Source organism: Desmodus rotundus, chromosome 4 (genome assembly GCF_022682495.2).
Source record: "Desmodus rotundus isolate HL8 chromosome 4, HLdesRot8A.1, whole genome shotgun sequence".
Taxonomy (NCBI): Eukaryota; Metazoa; Chordata; class Mammalia; order Chiroptera; family Phyllostomidae; genus Desmodus; species Desmodus rotundus.
This window is the reverse complement of record NC_071390.1, coordinates 851,716-869,189: the sequence shown is the minus strand read 5'-3', so window position 1 is coordinate 869,189 and position 17,474 is coordinate 851,716. Positions and strand designations below refer to the sequence as shown.

At 59.7% G+C, this 17,474-nt stretch overlaps 1 protein-coding gene across 2 annotated transcripts; it reads right to left on the bottom strand.

Annotated features, from left to right (window-relative positions):
* Positions 1–312: 312 nt before the first annotated feature.
* On the bottom strand, positions 313–8,798 carry BNIP3 (BCL2 interacting protein 3). Of its 2 annotated transcripts, XM_053923012.2 has the most exons (6): positions 8,556–8,794; positions 4,094–4,244; positions 3,575–3,659; positions 2,262–2,368; positions 2,036–2,185; positions 313–1,055 (listed from the first exon to the last, which is right to left on the bottom strand). In XM_053923012.2, the coding sequence occupies exons 1-6, from the start codon at positions 8,599–8,601 to the stop codon at positions 1,010–1,012; spliced, it is 585 nt and encodes a 194-aa protein (XP_053778987.1). In that variant the 5' UTR covers positions 8,602–8,794; the 3' UTR covers positions 313–1,009. The 2 variants fall into 2 exon arrangements, with proteins under 2 accessions (XP_053778987.1, XP_053778986.1); XM_053923011.1 differs by lacking the exon at positions 2,262–2,368 and having other exon boundaries at positions 8,556–8,798.
* Positions 8,799–17,474: the final 8,676 nt, after the last annotated feature.

Sequence of the window (17,474 nt, the reverse complement as noted above, 5' to 3'; positions counted from 1 at the left end):
ACAGAGGATTTAGATGCCACTGAGCCAGCCGCCTCCCAATGAGAGGGCTGTGTGACCAGCCACTGTCAAGGGTATTGTTTCAACAAAGGTTTTTAAAAATGGAAATGGTGCGTTTGTTCTAGCACGGCTGCGTTTAGCGTGGAAAAGTGGAACGCACACACAACAGCACGTGAGCAGCCCACGGCCCCCAGAGAGGCAGCCGTTGAGCCACGCTGGAGAAAATGCAGAGCTCCGGTCAGGGGGAGAGGCCCGGTTTCATCAGGAAGCTTTTCAGCTGTTTGAACCATGTAACCGTGTGCAAATACAGCAATCTGAAGGGTTTGGCAAAGATTTATTTTTTTCTATTTCCAATCTTGTAGAGCAGACTTGTGTGCTTAGAAGGAAGCTGACTCTCAGCACGTAGAAACAGACACAAAAGCCTCAACCCAGCCCCGAACGGAAAACGAGGAGGGTGCTTAGCAGGGGCCCAGGCCCGCCACCTGTGCAGCCGGTCGTTCACAGCCGCCACCCTGCCCAGCAGCAGGCCAGCCGTGGGCCCCGGGCCGCGACACGGCCACACCCAGGGTCTCCCACAGCAGCGTGGACGGGAGGCCGTTTGCTTGGGATAAACCCTTCATGGAGTCGTTCCAATAACAACAGTATTCGTTCTTTCCAAGTAGGGGAGTTTTAACTGGATTAAGGTTACAGGTTGTTTTCACTAAAACACTACGTACATCCTGACTAGCACGGTAAAATTATCTATGCTCGGGTATTTGTAACATCAAAGAAAACCGGCCACCACATCATTCCAGTAGGGTTAGTGTGACATGCTCGCCGACTGCCCCCGCAGGTGCGGCTGGGCAGGTTCGCAGTGCAGCCCTCACCTCGCTACATCAGGCACGCAGCATTCACAGAGCAGACCCACAGGGCGGCAGCCCTCGAGGACCAGGACAGCACCTCCGCCAGCTGGGCCCCGGGCCCCGGCGTGGACCCCGCTCCCCGGTGAGAAGCCGCCGATTCCAGTTCCTTGTCAGAAGGTGCTGGTGGAGGTGGTCAGCCGCCGCCCGATGTAGATCCTGAGCAAAGAAGCAACACGTGGTGAGCGGGGCCCAGGACTCCACGACCGGTACCCTCCTGGGGTTCTCTTCCCACCATGTGCGCCCCGCAGTGCAATGCCCCACCCAGAAGGGGACGCCCCAGCCTGATGTTCCCAGGATAAGGGGACGCAACAGCAGCCTGCCGCACAGTCGCCGCACGTGGCGCCGGCCCGTGTCACCCAGAGAGCTGAGCAGCTGGTTCCGGAGAAGGACCCAGGACTCGCTGTGTATGAACACCCTGGTTGAGGACGGCCCTGAAGAGCCCCAGCCACAACCAGTCTGGACACTGACAACCAGAGCCACCCCAGACAGCTGTTCCACAGTGGTTAGAGCTGCAGCCTGGGGTCAGAGGTCAGGGAAAGCAACCCACTCTCACCGCCCGCCCAGCGCATCAACCGGAATCTGAAGCCGTCTTGCCCACCCAGTCTGCCCAGTAAGCCACTGCCACAGAACAGCACCCAGTGAGGAGGGGCGGGGCCATCCCCATGCCCCATGGCGGCACCTGGGGTGAGCTGGAGAGAAGGGCAGCCCCTGGCTTCACAGACTCAGGCCTGGGCACCCCATACTGTCTGGGCCAGAGGCCCTCAGGACCCACAGCTGCACTCGGGTGTCCCTGCGTCGTCTCTGGAGGAGCCCCACTGTCCCTGCTGAGGGGCCTACAGGACGTGCAGTGACGGCACCTCTCTGCTCTCCACTCTCCGCAGGCACCAAGGAGAGGGACCTGTCTACACCTGCACGGGTAGGGAGCACGTGTCCCTCGAGGGGCTGGCAGCGTCTGCCGGGCTGGGCCGCAGGGTCACGGTCACGTTTCTCTCCCGACCTGGACAGTGGTCACGTGGGCACGTTTGCTCATACACAGTTACGTAAGCTGTGCCTATGACCTCTCATTTCAGTGAGGTGTTTCAGACGAAGCCGCTGAGACCTGCAGCTGCCCAGGCGGGCCACGCGGGGCCACTTACCCCAGCCCAATGGCCAGCAAGTGGGAGAGCAGCAGAGACGGCAGGAAGACTTTGAGGAACTCGGCCGAGAAGACGCCCCCCTTCTTCATGACACTCGTGTTCCTCATGCTGAGCGTGGCCGTGCGCCTCGGGTGCCGGAACAGGAACTCCCTGCGGAGGGAGGAGCCATGAGCCCGCCGGCCCGCACCGCGTTCCGGAGACCCCGTGGCGCTCGAAGCAGACTCACTTGGGGGGGATGTTTTCCGGCCGACTTGACCAGTCCCATATCCAGTCTGAGTTCTTCTTCAGGATGCTCTCGACTTCTCGCCTCCTCTCAATGTAATCTTCCTCGGACTAAGGGGAGGGGTTGTTAAAAGCAGGCGCCACCTCCCGCCTGGCATTGGACCAGAGGCGGCGCTCAGGGCCCAGCAGGCAGACCAGACAGACTCCTGTGTCAAGTCCCAACTGTGAGACCCGGCAAACGCTGCCCCCGGGGAGGAGCGCGAAGTGCGGACAGAGGCGTCCACCAAGATGGTGCGGCAGTGCTGGCTGCAGCAGACAGGACGGCAGCTCAGGCCAAGCGGTGGCTCGGTGCCAGAGCCCCGGGGCGCACAGTGTAGCTAGAAGCTTGAGTGGCTCAGGGAAAGTCCAGAAGTCCAGCTCACAGGCCTGTGAGTCCAGCTCCGTTTAAAAGTTACATAACACACTATGCTAATTAAAAGGGACTTTAAAAAGTAGGATTGTAGGTGACTTTGCACTTAAAAATTCTGTACCTGAGATAAAATTCCTTTTTAAACTCTGGGGGAAAAAGTGCTTAACATTTTAGAAATGCCCCAGAACACAGCGCCAAAGCGCCCGGCAGCAGGGCACGGGCCCAAGTCACCTTCCACGTTGGACAAAGCCTGGGGGTACAAGGGCTCCTCCGTCCTTCTGAGGGAGACCAGCCTGGGGGGAGAAGCCCAACTGCTGGCCGGAAGAAGGACCCAGAGACATTTCCTGTACGCCGCACCAGCCACAGCGGGCGCACAGGGTGTTGGCCCCTGCCACGAGACGCACACCCACAGGGGCTGTCACCCTGCATTCGGTCTCACAGCAAAGTGCAGTGCCTGACGCATCAGAGCAGGAACCTGCCAGCTCCGAACTCTGAACCACCCAACACCAATGCGCACGGCCTGAGGGCAGTTTCTGGAAGCAGCTGCAGTGCCCATGGAGAAAGGCCCATCCACAGTTCAACCTCAAAGGCAGAGGGGCCCTGAGCGGCCTACAGAGAAGGCCCACTCAGATGTCAAAACCCAACCCACTCAAGGCCCGACCTATGGCCAAGAGGACAGCGACCACCCACTGACGACCCCCAGCCACCCTTCCCACCCTCTCCAGGCCACAGGCCCGTGGGCCCAGCCCCCCGTGTGACCTATGCCCACACCCCCTCTGCTCAGCTCAGCATCAGCCCATGATGGAAATGCCCGCATCCCACACGTCCCCAAAAAAGGCGAGACACACCCTCAGAGCCAGACGGCCCTCTGCCGGGGGGCCACACGCTGCACCCCTGGGCCACCCTACCTGAGAGCTGTTCTTCTCTCCAGTGCTGTGGCTGTCTGTCTCTGACACGCGGTTAGTGTCTTGTGGGGTCTGAGAGCGAGGGGGGCTGGAGGATGGCGGGAAGGAGAGTGGGACACGTTAACAATCGCTCCATCAGGAGAGGTGAAGCCCCACGGGCAGGGGACCGTCCAGTGGGGAGCACCTGCCCTTCCCCCAGCACCAGGCCAGGGCCAGACCCGTCTCCCGCCTTTGCAGCTGAGTTCAAAAGCATCAACTGCTGGTCCTGGGGGGACGGGGACAGCCAGGGGACAGTGGGCTTTGTCTCCGACTGGCTCTGCAGTCTGCTCCACAGCCCTGGAGAGCACCTGACCTTTGATCTTGGACTTGGCCACGCTGCCTTGAGTCACTGGCTGTGCCAAGGACAGCAGCTGGTCATAGTAAAGCTACTCCAGGCGCTGGGGCTGGGGGCGCAGGGCAGTGTCGGCCCCAGCTGCTTCACGGCCCCCACAGTGGCATGGCGACACGCGTGTCCGCACCCACCTGTCGCAGTGGGAGCTCTTGGAACTGCTCCGTCCAGACTCATGCTGAGCGTCCAGCAGGATCTTCTCCATGTCTCCATTGTAGAGCGAGACCGAGGCGGGCACGCTGCCCCCGTTCCCATTGCTGCTGAAGTGCAGCTCCACCCAGGAGCCTGAGGGAGAGCAAGGGCAGTGCTGGGCTTTCCGCAAGCTCTGCCGTCCACGCCTGGCAGACAACGCCCTCCCCCATTTCTAAGAGGGGCTGGGGCCACCCGAGAACCATGGCCATGAGCTGCCCCCAGCCCTGGCTCTTGCAGTGGCAGCGCCTGGTCTCACCTCGCCCTCCCGAGGACCGGGCAGCCCCTGGACCAGGACCTGTGTGCGGCCAGCGGAGTGCAGATGGCCTGAGTGCTTTAAGACTTGACTGAGGTAGGGGGAGAAAGAGAAGTGTTGACAGAGAACGTCGACCGGCTGCCTCTCACACGTGCCCGACCAGGGACTGAACCCGCAACCCAGGCCTGTGCCTGACAGGGGATCGAACCGGCGACCTTTCGTCTTGTGGGATGACGCCCAGCCCACTGAGCCACACTCGTCAGAGCGACCTTGGTGCCTTTTTGCACTCAACTTGTAGAAGAAACGAAACCATCAAAAGGTTAAGAGATTTTAGAGATTGTGAAGGTTTAAGTCATCTCCGGTCAGCCTACCGCCACCTGCCAGCAGGACAGCCGACCCTAAGGCAGGCCCCAGAGCCACTCACGGCTGCTGCTCTGGGCTCAGTCACATCAGAAGCCTGAGGGAGACTGTGGCCACAGCAGAGGTGACTTCTGACCAACCCCGATGAAGCAGGGCAGGCCACCCCTCAAGTCCCAAGTCCCCACAGGGAGTGACTCAGCTTGAACTAAAACCCCAAACAAACTGATTCTATCCAGATTTCAGGGATTCAGAGAACTGTTGTCTCATTAGCACCAGGTCACCGGCTGGTCAAAATGTAACAAAAGCAGCTCCCAACCCAACCACAAAGGCTCAAGGGCAGCAAAGCCCCGCCTCTCACAGCCCAGCGTCTGGAGGACACTGGAGCCGGCTGCACATCAGGGTGACCTCAGTGGACAAGGAGGCCAGTGAGGCACGGCCTGGAGGGGCTGTCGGTTGTTCCTACGTACATGGTGGGGCAGGCGGGGCACGCACAGGGGGAGAGCACCAAGAGAGCAACGACAGATGGCTGAAACTTCCAAGGGAACACCGCGAACCGACCAAGGTACGGTCACCACCCCCAGAAGGGAGGGGCAGAGCGGCGCCCCGCTGCTCCGCTTCCTGCACGCTGAGGGCGCTGTCCTAACCCCACAGCCTCTGTCGTGCCAATCAGAAAACAGCAAACCCCGGCTCAGGGGCAGGCAGGAGCCCGCAGCTGCACACCCACCTCCCGCTCGCTGCTGCTGAGACCACCACGCACGTTTTCCAGCTCATGCACCCCCTTCCTCACCAGTCTCTCCCAGTGCCTCCTGTCCCCACAGCCCACTCAGGCTCTGCCTGTGAGTGGAAGCTGCAGTGACTTCAGAGACTGCCCAACGGCACCAGGCCAGAGGCAGCTCATCTGTCCTCACCAGGCTGTGCTGACCATCTTCCAAGGCCTCTGATGCCCTCCCCCACCCCACGCGGCATCATGAAAACCCGGGCCTCAGGGTCTTCCCTGCACCAGCCCTCCTTCCTTCCCTGGGACTCAAGGTCACACTCAGTCAACTAGCACGCCAGCTCTGGCCCCGAACTGGGCACAGTTCCACTTTTCCAGGCTCAATCAGTTACTCGGACTCAGCCTGGCTCCATTTCCCGGCTCCAGCTGAAGTGCGGCCTGGATCACACACAGTGTCTGACGCAGACAGACTCTGAGGCATGTGGTGTCTCCCACGCCAGTCACTGATTCTCCAACCCCACCTGGCTGTCCTACCACTGCCTGGAGCTGGTGTCAGGTCCCACAACTTAGAGGGCTTAGTCCCACGGGGCTGCCTGCCGCATCAGGCACCAGACACAAACAGGGTCTCCACGCCACCCGCACTTCTGCCTCTCGGGCAGACGACAAATTCAAGGGTTCCTTCGACACCTCCCTCGCTCACCAGAACTACCCACGTTCACCCACTTACTAGAGAGGACACGGCTCAGAGCCACCAGTGCAGCGAGGCTCAGGGCAACCCCCCAGGGCACCACCCTGCTACGCAGAGGTCCCACAGCCCAACCTCCGCCCACGGGAGGTGGAGCTCAGCTTCCACCCTCTAAATAGCCTGTCTTCCCACCTGCCCCGGGGTCCTGTGCTCTTCAACAACAGCAAAACACTCTTCTCCAAGAGACCCCAGGGGTGTAGAGCGCCGCCCACAACTACAGAACAAAACCGTCTAAATGAAATGTAACAGGACATCACATTAGCTTCAGGGTGCACACGCTTTACTCCACCTGGAGGAGCAACCCAAGACTCCACGGAGACACATCTATGCTCTTTAGAATCATCTCTCAGAAAGTCCTAAGCATCGTTAAGAAAAAATAAAAAAATCCCGCCTGGACTGCCTGCAGCGAAAGCTTTGGGTCCAAAATCTGTGTGCCAAGGAGTGATTTAATGAAGGACGGCGGAGCTTTATTATTAACCTGCAACACCTGGGTAGGAAACCACTTCCTGGAAATGGAAGAATGCTCGCTGTGACCGTACTCACACCGTGCAGGAGAGGGGGTTACGGCTGCTTCCTACCTAGAAAAGGTCTCTGGGGTCACAAATAATCCACCAAATACAGCGGCAGAATCAGGCCCGGGGAAGAAACAGGTGTTGCCCACCAAGCCCGGCCCACCGCACCTCGACCTTCCCCACACCTGCTTGTCCTTCACACTGGTGCGACACCGGCGAGCCTGCCTCGGGACAGGGCTCAGGAGATCAGGTGCCCACCAGCTCCAGCCTCTCCCGCCACAAGCCCCAGCAGGAAACCCCATCCCTCTGGTAGTTACGGGGCTGTGTCTACGGAGAAAAGGCCTGCAGAGCACCTGGCCGGTCAGCAGCTCTCACTAGAGTTACGGGCGGGGGCAGGGGGGCCCAGCGGGCAGAGCAGTGGCACGTGGGGGCCGCTGTCCGCGAGTCTGGGCCAGACGTAAACAGAGGGAACCACGCGGAGGCCAGGCGCGCCGCGGGCTCACGTTTCCAGGGCAGCTGCCTGGCCGCGCTCCTCCCAGCCCCGAGCGGCGAGTGCCCGGGCGCACGTCCGCACGAGGGGCGCCGAGTCCGCTTCCACACTCTGCTGTGGAAGGAGCCAGACGCAAAGGCCGGGCTTTCCGTGCGGGATTCCGCGTTGCTAGTGACTCAGCAATTCGGTGTCCGTTGGGGAGGGAGCCCCGAGCCCCTCGGGAGCACACGGAACCTTCGAGACTCAATCCGAACCAGGGAAACAGAGTGTTAGCAATTTAGCAGCTCGATCGTTGGAAAAGGGGGTGGCTTGCAAGGCACGGAGTTTAAAAACATCCCTTGGCTCTTTGGTGAGAAAAAGACAGCAAAGATGAACCCTTTAATCCAACTCAAGACAAGCAGTCAACTCCAAAACCCGAGGAGACTGCCGGATTTTTAAAGAGCGGTGTAGTTAAACACCTGCTGACCGCGCACCGGACCAGCGAAGCCCACTGCCTTCGCCGGACTAACGTGAGATTTAAAACTCGCCCTGGAAGTTTGAACAGTCCTCCCGGACCGCGTCGCTCGCGGCAGAAACGAGAAGGTGGGCGTCCACCGGGTCCTCCCACCACCCCCGGGGCTCCGCAGCCCTGGTGGGCCCGCGGGACCCAGGCCGGGCCGACCTGCAGGCGGCCGCTCCTCGCGGGCGCGGGGAATGGGCTGCAGTGCGGAGCGGCCGGGACCAGTCCTCCCGCCTGCCCTGAACCCACAGGTCGGTTAGGGGCTTGGCTGTGGGTCGACCCTCCAGGGCAAGTGGGGCGTGAACTTGGGAAAGCCCGTTCACAGGCCTGGGCCATTTTTTTTTTTAACGCTGTCCACCTCTCACACTGAGCGGTGCAGCCCGTGGCCGGGAGCCCGGCTGCTCCACCCCGAGCCCTGACCGCCGCTACGGAGAGACCTGCTCCCGGTTCACACTTAGAGGCCGTGCGATTCGGCCAAACGCTCGGCTTCTGCGCGTACGACCCACGCTGCTCCGACTGCGGAGCGCCACCGTAAACACGGCCTGTAAGAAACGCGTCAGCGCCCCTGAGTCGCAGAGCTCCGGCTTGGACGGTGGGTAGGAGTGGGGATCCAGTCCGCGGCCAAACCCCCGCCGAGAGCTGCGCCCGCGAGCGGAGCCGCAGCACGCCGGGCCCCAGCGCCGACCCACGGCCGCGGGCAGCGAGACGCCCCGTGCCCGCCGCGCAGGCGCAGCCTTGGCTCCGGCGCCTAGTCCGGGCCTGGCCTCCTCCGCCGGCTCGGCATTTCCCCCGGCGGCCTCCCCTCGGCCTCCGCGGCCCCGGCGGCTCACCGTGCAGGCTCTCCTCCTGCATTCCGGGGGTCCCGCTCTGCGACATGGCGCCGGAGGGAGGGCGCTGCTGCGGCCGGCGGGTCGCGCTAGGCTCCGGACCGGGGTTGCCTAAGTGCCAGGCGCTCGGAAAAGGACGGGCGGGAGCCGGGGCACAAGCGGAGGGCACGAGCACGGGGCCCAGCAACGTCAGCCCAGGGCCCCGACCGACTGACGCGCGCCGGCGGACGCAGGGCAGATAAGCGGAGGCTAAGTGGCGGCGCCGCCTATTGGCCACGGGGGAAGGCCTGGGCGTGCGCGGAGGCGTGGGGCGCGCGGGGCGCGTGCTGCGCGTGCAGCGCGTGCGCGGGGTGGGTCCGAGGCGTAGGCTGAGGCTCAGGGCGCGCGTGCGCAGTTGAGCTGTTAGAACGCCCTGCTCGTGCGTGGGGCGGGGTCTGATGAGCAGGGCTGGCGTACGCAGGCGCGGGGTGGGGCAGTGACCTGGGGCGAGGGGCGGGGCCTAAGCCGCTGGGGGCGGGCGCTGGTGGTGGGAAAGGGACTCCGCGGGTCCGACCCGCCGGGGCGCCCTGCTGGCACAGCAGCGACAGGCGCGGCCTGCGGGGGGACGTGCGCTCGGCGGCGTGGACACTGAGGCCGGCAGGGCCATCTGTCCTGTTGCCCTAGGGCATGCTGTTCTCCCTCAAACGCGGTAGGCAGTGAAGGAAAGGACCCCAGGGGCTTGCTGGTGGCCTGCAAAGAACCAGAGCAGGCCAGGCGATCTGCGACAACTGCGACACAGCCCGCGGCGCACCTGCGGGGACGGCCAGGAGGCAGCCCGCCGTCAATCAGACCCGCAGGAGTCAGACCAGGGTCTCCAGCAACGGGAAGCCCCACCACACACACCCCGGTGACCCTCAGCCCCCTGCGGCCAGGGCGCGATCCCGACCTGACGGCAGGGTTCCCCGGGGTCGTCCCCGCTTCCAGCTCAGGGCCCACAGGAGGAGGCCAGAGCGCGCCCTGACCCCTCTCGAGGTTCCCCGGCCCAGGCTCCGCGGGCCCCGGCCGCAGCGGCTGAGACGGAGACGCCCCGCTGTGCGCCCCTGGGGTCCCCGTTTCCCGTTCGTCTTTCTGGATGCCCTGGTGCTGGCCTTTCCTTCCACTGGGCCCACGGTTTTTCTCATGTATTCAGCCAATGTTCGCCACGCACAGAAAGCAGCTGCCCCACAGACACGGGTGGCAAGTCCCCGCAGTGTCCCCACCCCACACCGTCCTCCCAGGCCCGCCCAAGCCCCTCAGACCCCGTTACTAGGGAAACTGCCGACACCCAGCCTTCCAGCCCGGGCGTGCGGGGAGCCTCTGCATCGGTCACGTGTTTTCTGGTTTCTCTTGTCAGCGTTCTGCAGCCGAAACAGTGGCAGCCTGGCCCTCGATGTTCCTGTTTTAATGTTACTGTAATTAGCACCGTTGTCACATTCCGTTGGATGGGATTGGTACAAAGACGCGGACTTGATCTCTGTGTTCTCTCGCCCTGCGACCCGCTAGGCTCACCCAAACGGGAAGTTCCCAAGCCCACTGAGTCTCTGCAGGCAGCTGCCCAGAAACGTTTAAGTGGAAGTATTTCCTTTTGCCACTTGGTTTTCCTTCCCCAGGCGGAGCGCCCACGAGTCCGTGGACGAAGAAAGGGGCTCTAGGGAAAGTCAGCTCAGGGGGCGACCTGATTGTATATTCCTAGCCGGGCGGGTCCTGGAGGGTGGTCGCGCCCCAGCATGTAACTTCCGTCCTGAAAGGCGGTAAGCCCGCGCTGTCCGTCGTCTCCGTGCGTCTGGGTGTGGACAGCCCTGAACTGCCCCTCTGAGCGCCCCCTCCTAAAGCAGACGGGAGATCACGTCATCCTGACTCACCTGTGACCCCGTTCTGCCTTGCTTCCTCCCCGCTTCCTACATTCTTCCGTAGTTCCCATCTTAACCTAAAATGCATTTTTAAAAAACTGCAAGGTGTTCTCTGCAGCATTCATCTCGATCTTGCTTCCAGGTGTTTCCTCTCTTTGGCTCAAATAAACTTTTAAAAAATTTCTCAACAGGTTTGGACATTCTTACACCGACAGGTTCCAGCAACTTCCATCATTCGAGGACCCAACATGAGGCTGAGACTACTGGAAACCTGCCTTTGGGGGGTGGTGGGGTGGGGGGGAGTTATAGCAGATAGAGACGCTGGCTACCCAGGGGAAGACCAAGGACCCCCACTCAGAGGGGGGGATCCAAGGAAAACTGAGAAGTGGGGAAGAAAACTCAGTGACCCCAGGTTTCTTAAGAAAACATGTAAAATTATCAACATAAGAAACGTCCAAACCTATTAGAATTTTTATGAGTTTATTTGAGCCAAACTGATAATTGCCAAGAGCTAAAAACCTCAATGGTTTGAGAAAATGCTCCAGAAAAGTGGCAGTTTTACAGCTTATTTTATACCTTACAGTCAAAAGAAGAGACAGAAGGGGTTACGTGAAATGTATCGGTGAAAGATCAGGGAGGGGGCGAAAGGAAAGCAGGGGTGTTACAGAACAGACCCGGGAGGGTGGGGCGAACGATACACTGTTACCGAACGGACCCACCCTTGTGCTCGGGGGTCCCCTGCCCCGTACTAGGTTTGCCTTGCCTGCCACCAGGGAAAGATGCCTCTCAATGCCAGAGATTGGTGAAAAGGAAAGGGATTTTTTTATTTAAAGAGTTATACAAACTTAAGAGTAATGACTTGATGTCTTCATTGAGATCCCCAAGTCCTTTAGAATACCCACAAACACACACACAGTCCTTCCTTCCCCCTCTGCCCAGTCTGGGCTACCATATCTCAGAAACAGAAACAGAAGTCCGTGGTTCTACTCTGCCCAAGCCGCATGGTCCCAAAAAGACCCTGCATGGCTGCCAAGCCTGGGTTTAAATCCCAGCGCCAATTTTCCTCTGCTGCACCATTTCCGACTCCTCCCACAATTGGCCATAGCTGCCAGCATTCCCGTAGTAAGTCCGGGCAGGTGTGGCCCTGTGGGGTGGAGCCAGTCATCTCCAAGCTCTCACTCAGGTTCTGTAACCAGGGGGAGTTGCCTCCCAGTTACATCCTGGGTTGAAGTCACTCCCATCCCCCTGGCTCGAAGCTTGGCCACAGCTGTTTAACACATCCATGAAACCAGTTAAAGGTTATAGATGTGTTAAACAACCGTTCTAGAGGTTATCTGCAAAACTGTTGCTATTCAAAACAACTCTCAATGGCCCTGCTCCAAGCGTCCCATCCCCTACAAGCTCAGACTTGTGGGGGTGAGGACATTCTACATATATATTTTTCTAATATTTCCTGGACATCGAGTTCTGGACCCCATTACAAATCCCTATTTGCCCCGCCTTGGCTGCACCCTGTTACAGGGGGACCTGGGATTGGCTAGACACACACCACTTTTCCACAGGTGGGGACTTGATAATTAAGAGTCAACAATTAACACGATGATGATCACAACAAGGAGGGATTCGCGGCCTCACCTCCGGCCTGCTGGTGGTGCCGGAGGGTTCTGGAAAAAGGAACCTGACTTTCCAAAGAGATGCTGTCTTAGATGCGAACAGACAGCAGGCAGTCTCAGTGAAGGTGGAGACTGACTTTTGTCAGGAAGGCTCTGGCCTGGGACAGGACTGTCTGCCAGGACCAGCTTCCAGTCCGGAGGTTGTCGCTTCAGACCGCACTGTGTGGTCACTCTAGGTGTCTGACTTTGTACATCCACCCAGCAGCGCCCCCCGCCCCCGCGCTTGCCGGGTTTAGTACGTGGCCCCCTTTCTTCACAAAATTAATGAACTGGGTCCTTTAAAAAGCTAGGAAAAAAACTCTACGTAGAAGAAATTAATACATTTAACATTTTTATAAAATAACAATAAGGTAAAAGGAATGAGTTAGAACACATTTGTCTTTATTCAGATTTCTTATTAAACATGACACCTGACAACCAGGCGCCCAGGCTGCCCGTCACGAGCAGACCCAATACGCAGAGGCAGGGGCTGGGTCTCTGCAGGCACTTTAGTCAGATGGCCGGTGATCTGAGAGGGCGGCAGGTTTGACCCCAAAGGACCGTCTTAAATTCCATTTCAAACCAACCCTTTTTAAAAAGAAAAAAAAAAACTTTTTATAAAGAGAAAAAAAGGGAAGGTGAGGGGTTTGGAATTCAGGGGAAAGTTTAATTGGATGAAGGCTGCAGCGTTCTGTCATCCGTGTCCTAGCGGTGGGCATCTCACCTGGAGCACAGGGGCTCAGACCCCACCTGGAACTGGGTGCGGCCTCCTGAGGCGCACAGGTGGAGCTGCTTGTGGTCTCCTGGAGTCAGGGTGGGTCCCACCTTCAGTTCCTGGAACAATAGCTTTCACACCATTGATTACTAAGCTTATTGGCTATTACATGAAACTAAAATCTCCAACATTTGAGTCCCCCATCAAATTCAAATTTTTAGTGATAAATGACATTTTGAGCCATCCACGAGGACATTATTATAAATTCAGAGGAAATTTCAAACCCTGATGCAAACATCACATACACATCGGTGATTTGAAACCCTAAACACATGAATCACACAGCGGACTGCTGGGGGGTAGGGACACCCCTAAAGAGGCGGCAGTGACGGGAAGGCAGGCGGTGGGCGGTCCACGCTCCCGGGGCGTGAGAGTGAGGGCTGCCCTGTGACCCCCAGGCTGAGGCCGCACAGCGAGGCTCCCCCAGTTCACCCCAGAGGTCGGCACAGCCCTGGGGCTAACACCAGATCACGGCACCCTAGTCGAAACAAAACATCGGACCCCAAATAACTTCCTATGCCTTTGTGACATAAATCACAGCAAAAACAAACTTGGTTGGGGGGGAGGTGAGGGTGAGGGTCCTGTATTTCTTAGGACGTAGAGGACCCTTGGTAACTCTCGTCTGCTTTCCCGCTTGTCTGTAGAAATGTCTACACCACCGGCAGCCCCGCTCCTCGCCCCTCCCAGCCACAAGAGGGCCGTGGCAGCCGCAGGCTCCAGCCCCCAGGCTACGTGTGTCTCCTGTTCACGCCGTGGTCACCCGAGGACCAGCTGTGCGCCCTGACCCAGCTGCTCCAGCCTCAGGGCTGCCCTTGGCTCCTGCCTTGGGCTGCAGGCTCAGGCTTGGGCCTTACTGGCCGCAGGTCTGTGAGCTGTGCCGCATCCCTCCAGCAAACGCCCCTTCTGCTGCCCTCAGCCCAGCTGGTGCCCCTCTCCGGTAAGGGGCCTCCCCTGAAACCCACAGCAAACACGGCTCTTCGCAGTGAAGTGCCTCATGTCCCCCAGGCCAGCAGCGGGCCAGGTGCCTGACCTCAGCCCCGGTCTGGGAGTCCGAGGCAACGCCACAGAAGTGAAGATTTGAAAACCGAAAAGGAAGAGGCCAGCCTGCCACCCACCGCTGACCCTCCTGCACCCCCACCCCACTGGCTCCCTGAGGGCGGGCCGGCCATTCGGCAGGCGTTCAGTTAGTACCAGTTCATTAAATCGCTGAACTGACAAAAAAAAATGGTAGAAATGTTTGACTAGAAAATTCAAGCCCATCAGTAGAGAAAGTCTTTGAGCAAGCCGGAATTTGCTAGAATCTGTGTGAGGAGGTTGCATGGGGCCCACGGGCCAGCCTGGAGGCAGACGGCGTCTGGGCCCTCATGGCAGCAACAGAAGCGTCTCAGGGCAAAGTGGACAAGAAGCGTTCAAGACACGAAAATGTTTCCGTTTTGCCGGAGCTACGGAAAGACATTGTTAACTGACAGACCTAGGCAGGCCTAGCAGGAGTGGAAAATCACCAGGCGGGAAACTGTACCGTGGGAAACTGTAGCCTGGGAAACTGCCCGCCGACCCTGCCCAGGACAAACAGACGCCCGGCTAAGACTGGGGTCTGGGGTCGGCCTGTCCGGCATCCCAGGATGCAGCTTTAACCTGAGGCTGATGAGATGTATCAAGAACAATGGTCAGCAGAATCGGCGCCCAGCCACCAGCTCCAGCCAGTCAGACTCTGACACCCCAACCAGTCCACCTTCACGGGGTTTTGCGCTTAAAAACCCTGCCCTAAGAACAACCAAGCGAGTCTGAACCTCCCTTGGTTGGCTCCACTTTCTCCACTTTCCTCCCCACTAACGAACCCTGCTCCTTAGCTCGCTGCGTCCGTGTGGTTTCTTCAGCGACTCCGGCCTAACAGTAACAACAGCATGCTTATTGTCCAAGAGAAACCACCGGCCCAAAGTGGTGTCCCATCCCTTGTGCTAACGCCCCGGGTGGAGACCCTGGGTTTAACCCCCAATCTGACTGCGGCTTCGACTCTCCCTGAGCCACCATCCTAACCAGCCGGTCAGGAAGGCCATCTGTCACATGGGCCGTCTCCGTCCCCCACGGGAAGCAGAGGCCATCAGCAGGGCAAAAACCCTCCCCTTTCCCATTCCCCAAAGAAAAGGTACCCTGGCCCAAAGCAAACCTTCCTTTCTACAATTTGCTTATTGCTTTGAGAGAGGGAGGGAGAGACACACACACACCTTGAAATTCATTGTTCTACTTATCGATACATTTATTGATTGATTCTTACCTGTGCCCTGACGGGAATCGAATCTGCAATCTGGGGGTACCAGGAAGCTGCTCTAACCAGTTGAGCCCAGGGCCAGGGCTCGCTCTTTGCCACTAGCTCCCTTCCCCCACCCTTTCTTCCTGTAAAAACCTTCCTTTTTCATGACCCCTGGGAGCGCCTTCTCTTGCTGGGCAGGATGTGCCTGGTTCAGGGGTTGATTTTAAAGCCAATCACATCTGCAAATGCACTTGGTTGGATTTGTGTTTTGACACCTAAGGGGAAAGGTGTGGAGCGTGGGGAGGGCTCAGACTTGTGCTGCCTGGCCGAGGGCCTCACACGGGTCCGAGCGCCTGGCCTGGCGGGCAGGCAGGCTGCACTGCTGTTCTTTTTCTTACAAGTAGAGGTGTTATTGAAGTAAAGCGGCTTTGGGTGACTCAGACTGGAAGGAGATTCCTGCCACCCACAGGGTAGGCCGAGGCTTAACAGGCAGGATGTGGGAACGTCCAATAGGACTCCATGAACCACCCACAGCCCGGTGATGAGTGGACAAGGAACAAAGACACAACTCAAAGAGCCGTAAACACATGGAAAGATGCTGGGCTGGGAGATTGGGAGTGGGCCTGGGGCTGTCTGGGGTCTGCCTGCAGTCACCTGGGAAGGCAAGCGGGAGGTGGGGGTATTGATCTGAGTGGGCCCCGGCCACGGCCAGGGCACCAGCTCCGCAGCTGAGAGAGGCCCAGCACTGCGGGAGTCTCCCGCCCGCAGAGCAGCCTGAGGGGGCATGCCCTTGGGAGGTCAGACCCGCGTCTGGGAGCGGTCGGGTGCAGGGGAGGGAAGCAGCCAGCCCCTGGTCACTCACAGCTTTCCTGGGAGCAGCCCCACCCTGAGCTGGAGGACACGGATGGCTCGCTGGCCAGGGCACAAGAACTGCTGCCCCAGACCTGAACTCCGGAGGAGGCCGGCCATCTTCTCTGATCTCCAACTGACTAGAAAATTTCCTGCCAGGTTTCCACCCCCCGAGGCCGGAAAAGGTGCCCAGAGGGAAGGAATAATCCCAGTTGTCTGTTTCCCTGGCAGCACGACTGGGTGGGGACTCTTCTGAGTGATGGGCAGGACAGCCGAGGGGTTGTTTTCCCAGCTTCCCGGGACTCTCAGTCCTGGCCGGGGCGCCTGCTGACTGGTCACGCTGTTCTGTTTCCCTTTCTCTTCCAGGAAAACAACTTTTCCACGAATTCCCACTGCTGTCTGTACTTCGCTGGGGCTATTTTTGGAGTCAGTGTGATGAAATATTTAGAACTGTCAACAAAGTGCTCGCCGGGTGTCTCCAGCCGGCGCCGGCCGCGGCCCCACGGGCCAGGGAACAGGAGAGGGTGCCCGATGGGAGCCTGCCCTGCGTGTGCCCGAAATGCTCAAAACAGGAAGCGGGGGCTCCTGGAGCGGGGCCTCCGGCAGCTGCACGGCAGCCCGGGCGCGGCCGCCACTGTGGTTGGTCCTTGTCCCTGAGGCAATAGCTCAGCTGCCCTGCGAGGACATGCGGAACGGCCTGTGCGTTCTGACTGCGCGCAGGCAGGGACCGCACGCTGAGCAAACACTGTCAGGAGACCGGTCACGTGGGGCGGGGCGGTGGGGGGGGTTGGCTGCTGGGAGTAGGGAAGCAGGTCTGGCACCCCAGCCGCCTGCCGCACTGTGACTGCGCCCCTCCCCTCCGTGGAAGCCCCATGGCCGCACCAGGGAGGCAGAACTCATTCAGGCCACGCAGAGGGCGCCCCCAGAGCCTCAGCCCTGTTTAACCAGTCTGCTCCCGTGTCCTGGGAGAATGGCAGGCGGGGCTCCTGGGATGCACTGGGGGGCCCAGGTTGGGCTAGGCAGGGAACAGTCGAAGGTGCTGGCTGGCCTCGGTGCCTAGGGCTGATCCTGCTACTTGACAAGTGTGGACACAGAAAGGCGCCCCCAGCAGGAGGGAGGAGGGGCTGCCGGTGTAGGAGGAGGTGTGGGCACACAAAAACAAGCAGGATGCGGGGACCCAGGGACCAGGGCTGGAGCCCTCTCCTCCAGGGCAGCTGTTGGGGGAAGCCCGAGGACACGGGTGAGACAGTGGCTGCCCGGACGAGAGCCCTGGACGGGGAAGGGCATTAAAGAGCTGAGCTCGAGGGCCCAGGCCTGAGTCCGGCAGCAACACAGGCAGAGCCAGAGGGTGCTGGGGTCCCCCAGCCGCACCTGCGCAGGAGGGCCAGGAGTCCAGAAGGGCCCTGTACTCCCTCCCTTCCCCGCGTTCTTTACGAGGCAGAGCAGAGATCTGCATTTGCAGTGATGGTAATAATCAGCCCCTGGGGTCTGCACCTTTGTCAGGTCCTCTCCCAGGACCAGGGTGGG

What these genes read in the sequence shown, in the direction of transcription:
- BNIP3 (XM_053923011.1), bottom strand. Translation starts at nt 8,601, where the DNA reads ATGTCGCAGAGCGGGACCCCCGGAATGCAGGAGGAGAGCCTGCACG. An exon ending in GCAGGAGGAGAGCCTGCACG is followed by an intron (nt 4,245 to 8,555) that starts GTGAGCCGCCGG and finishes GCTCTCCCTCAG; the next exon opens with GCTCCTGGGTGGAGCTGCAC. An exon ending in AAGAGCTCCCACTGCGACAG is followed by an intron (nt 3,660 to 4,093) that starts GTGGGTGCGGAC and finishes GCCATCCTCCAG; the next exon opens with CCCCCCTCGCTCTCAGACCC.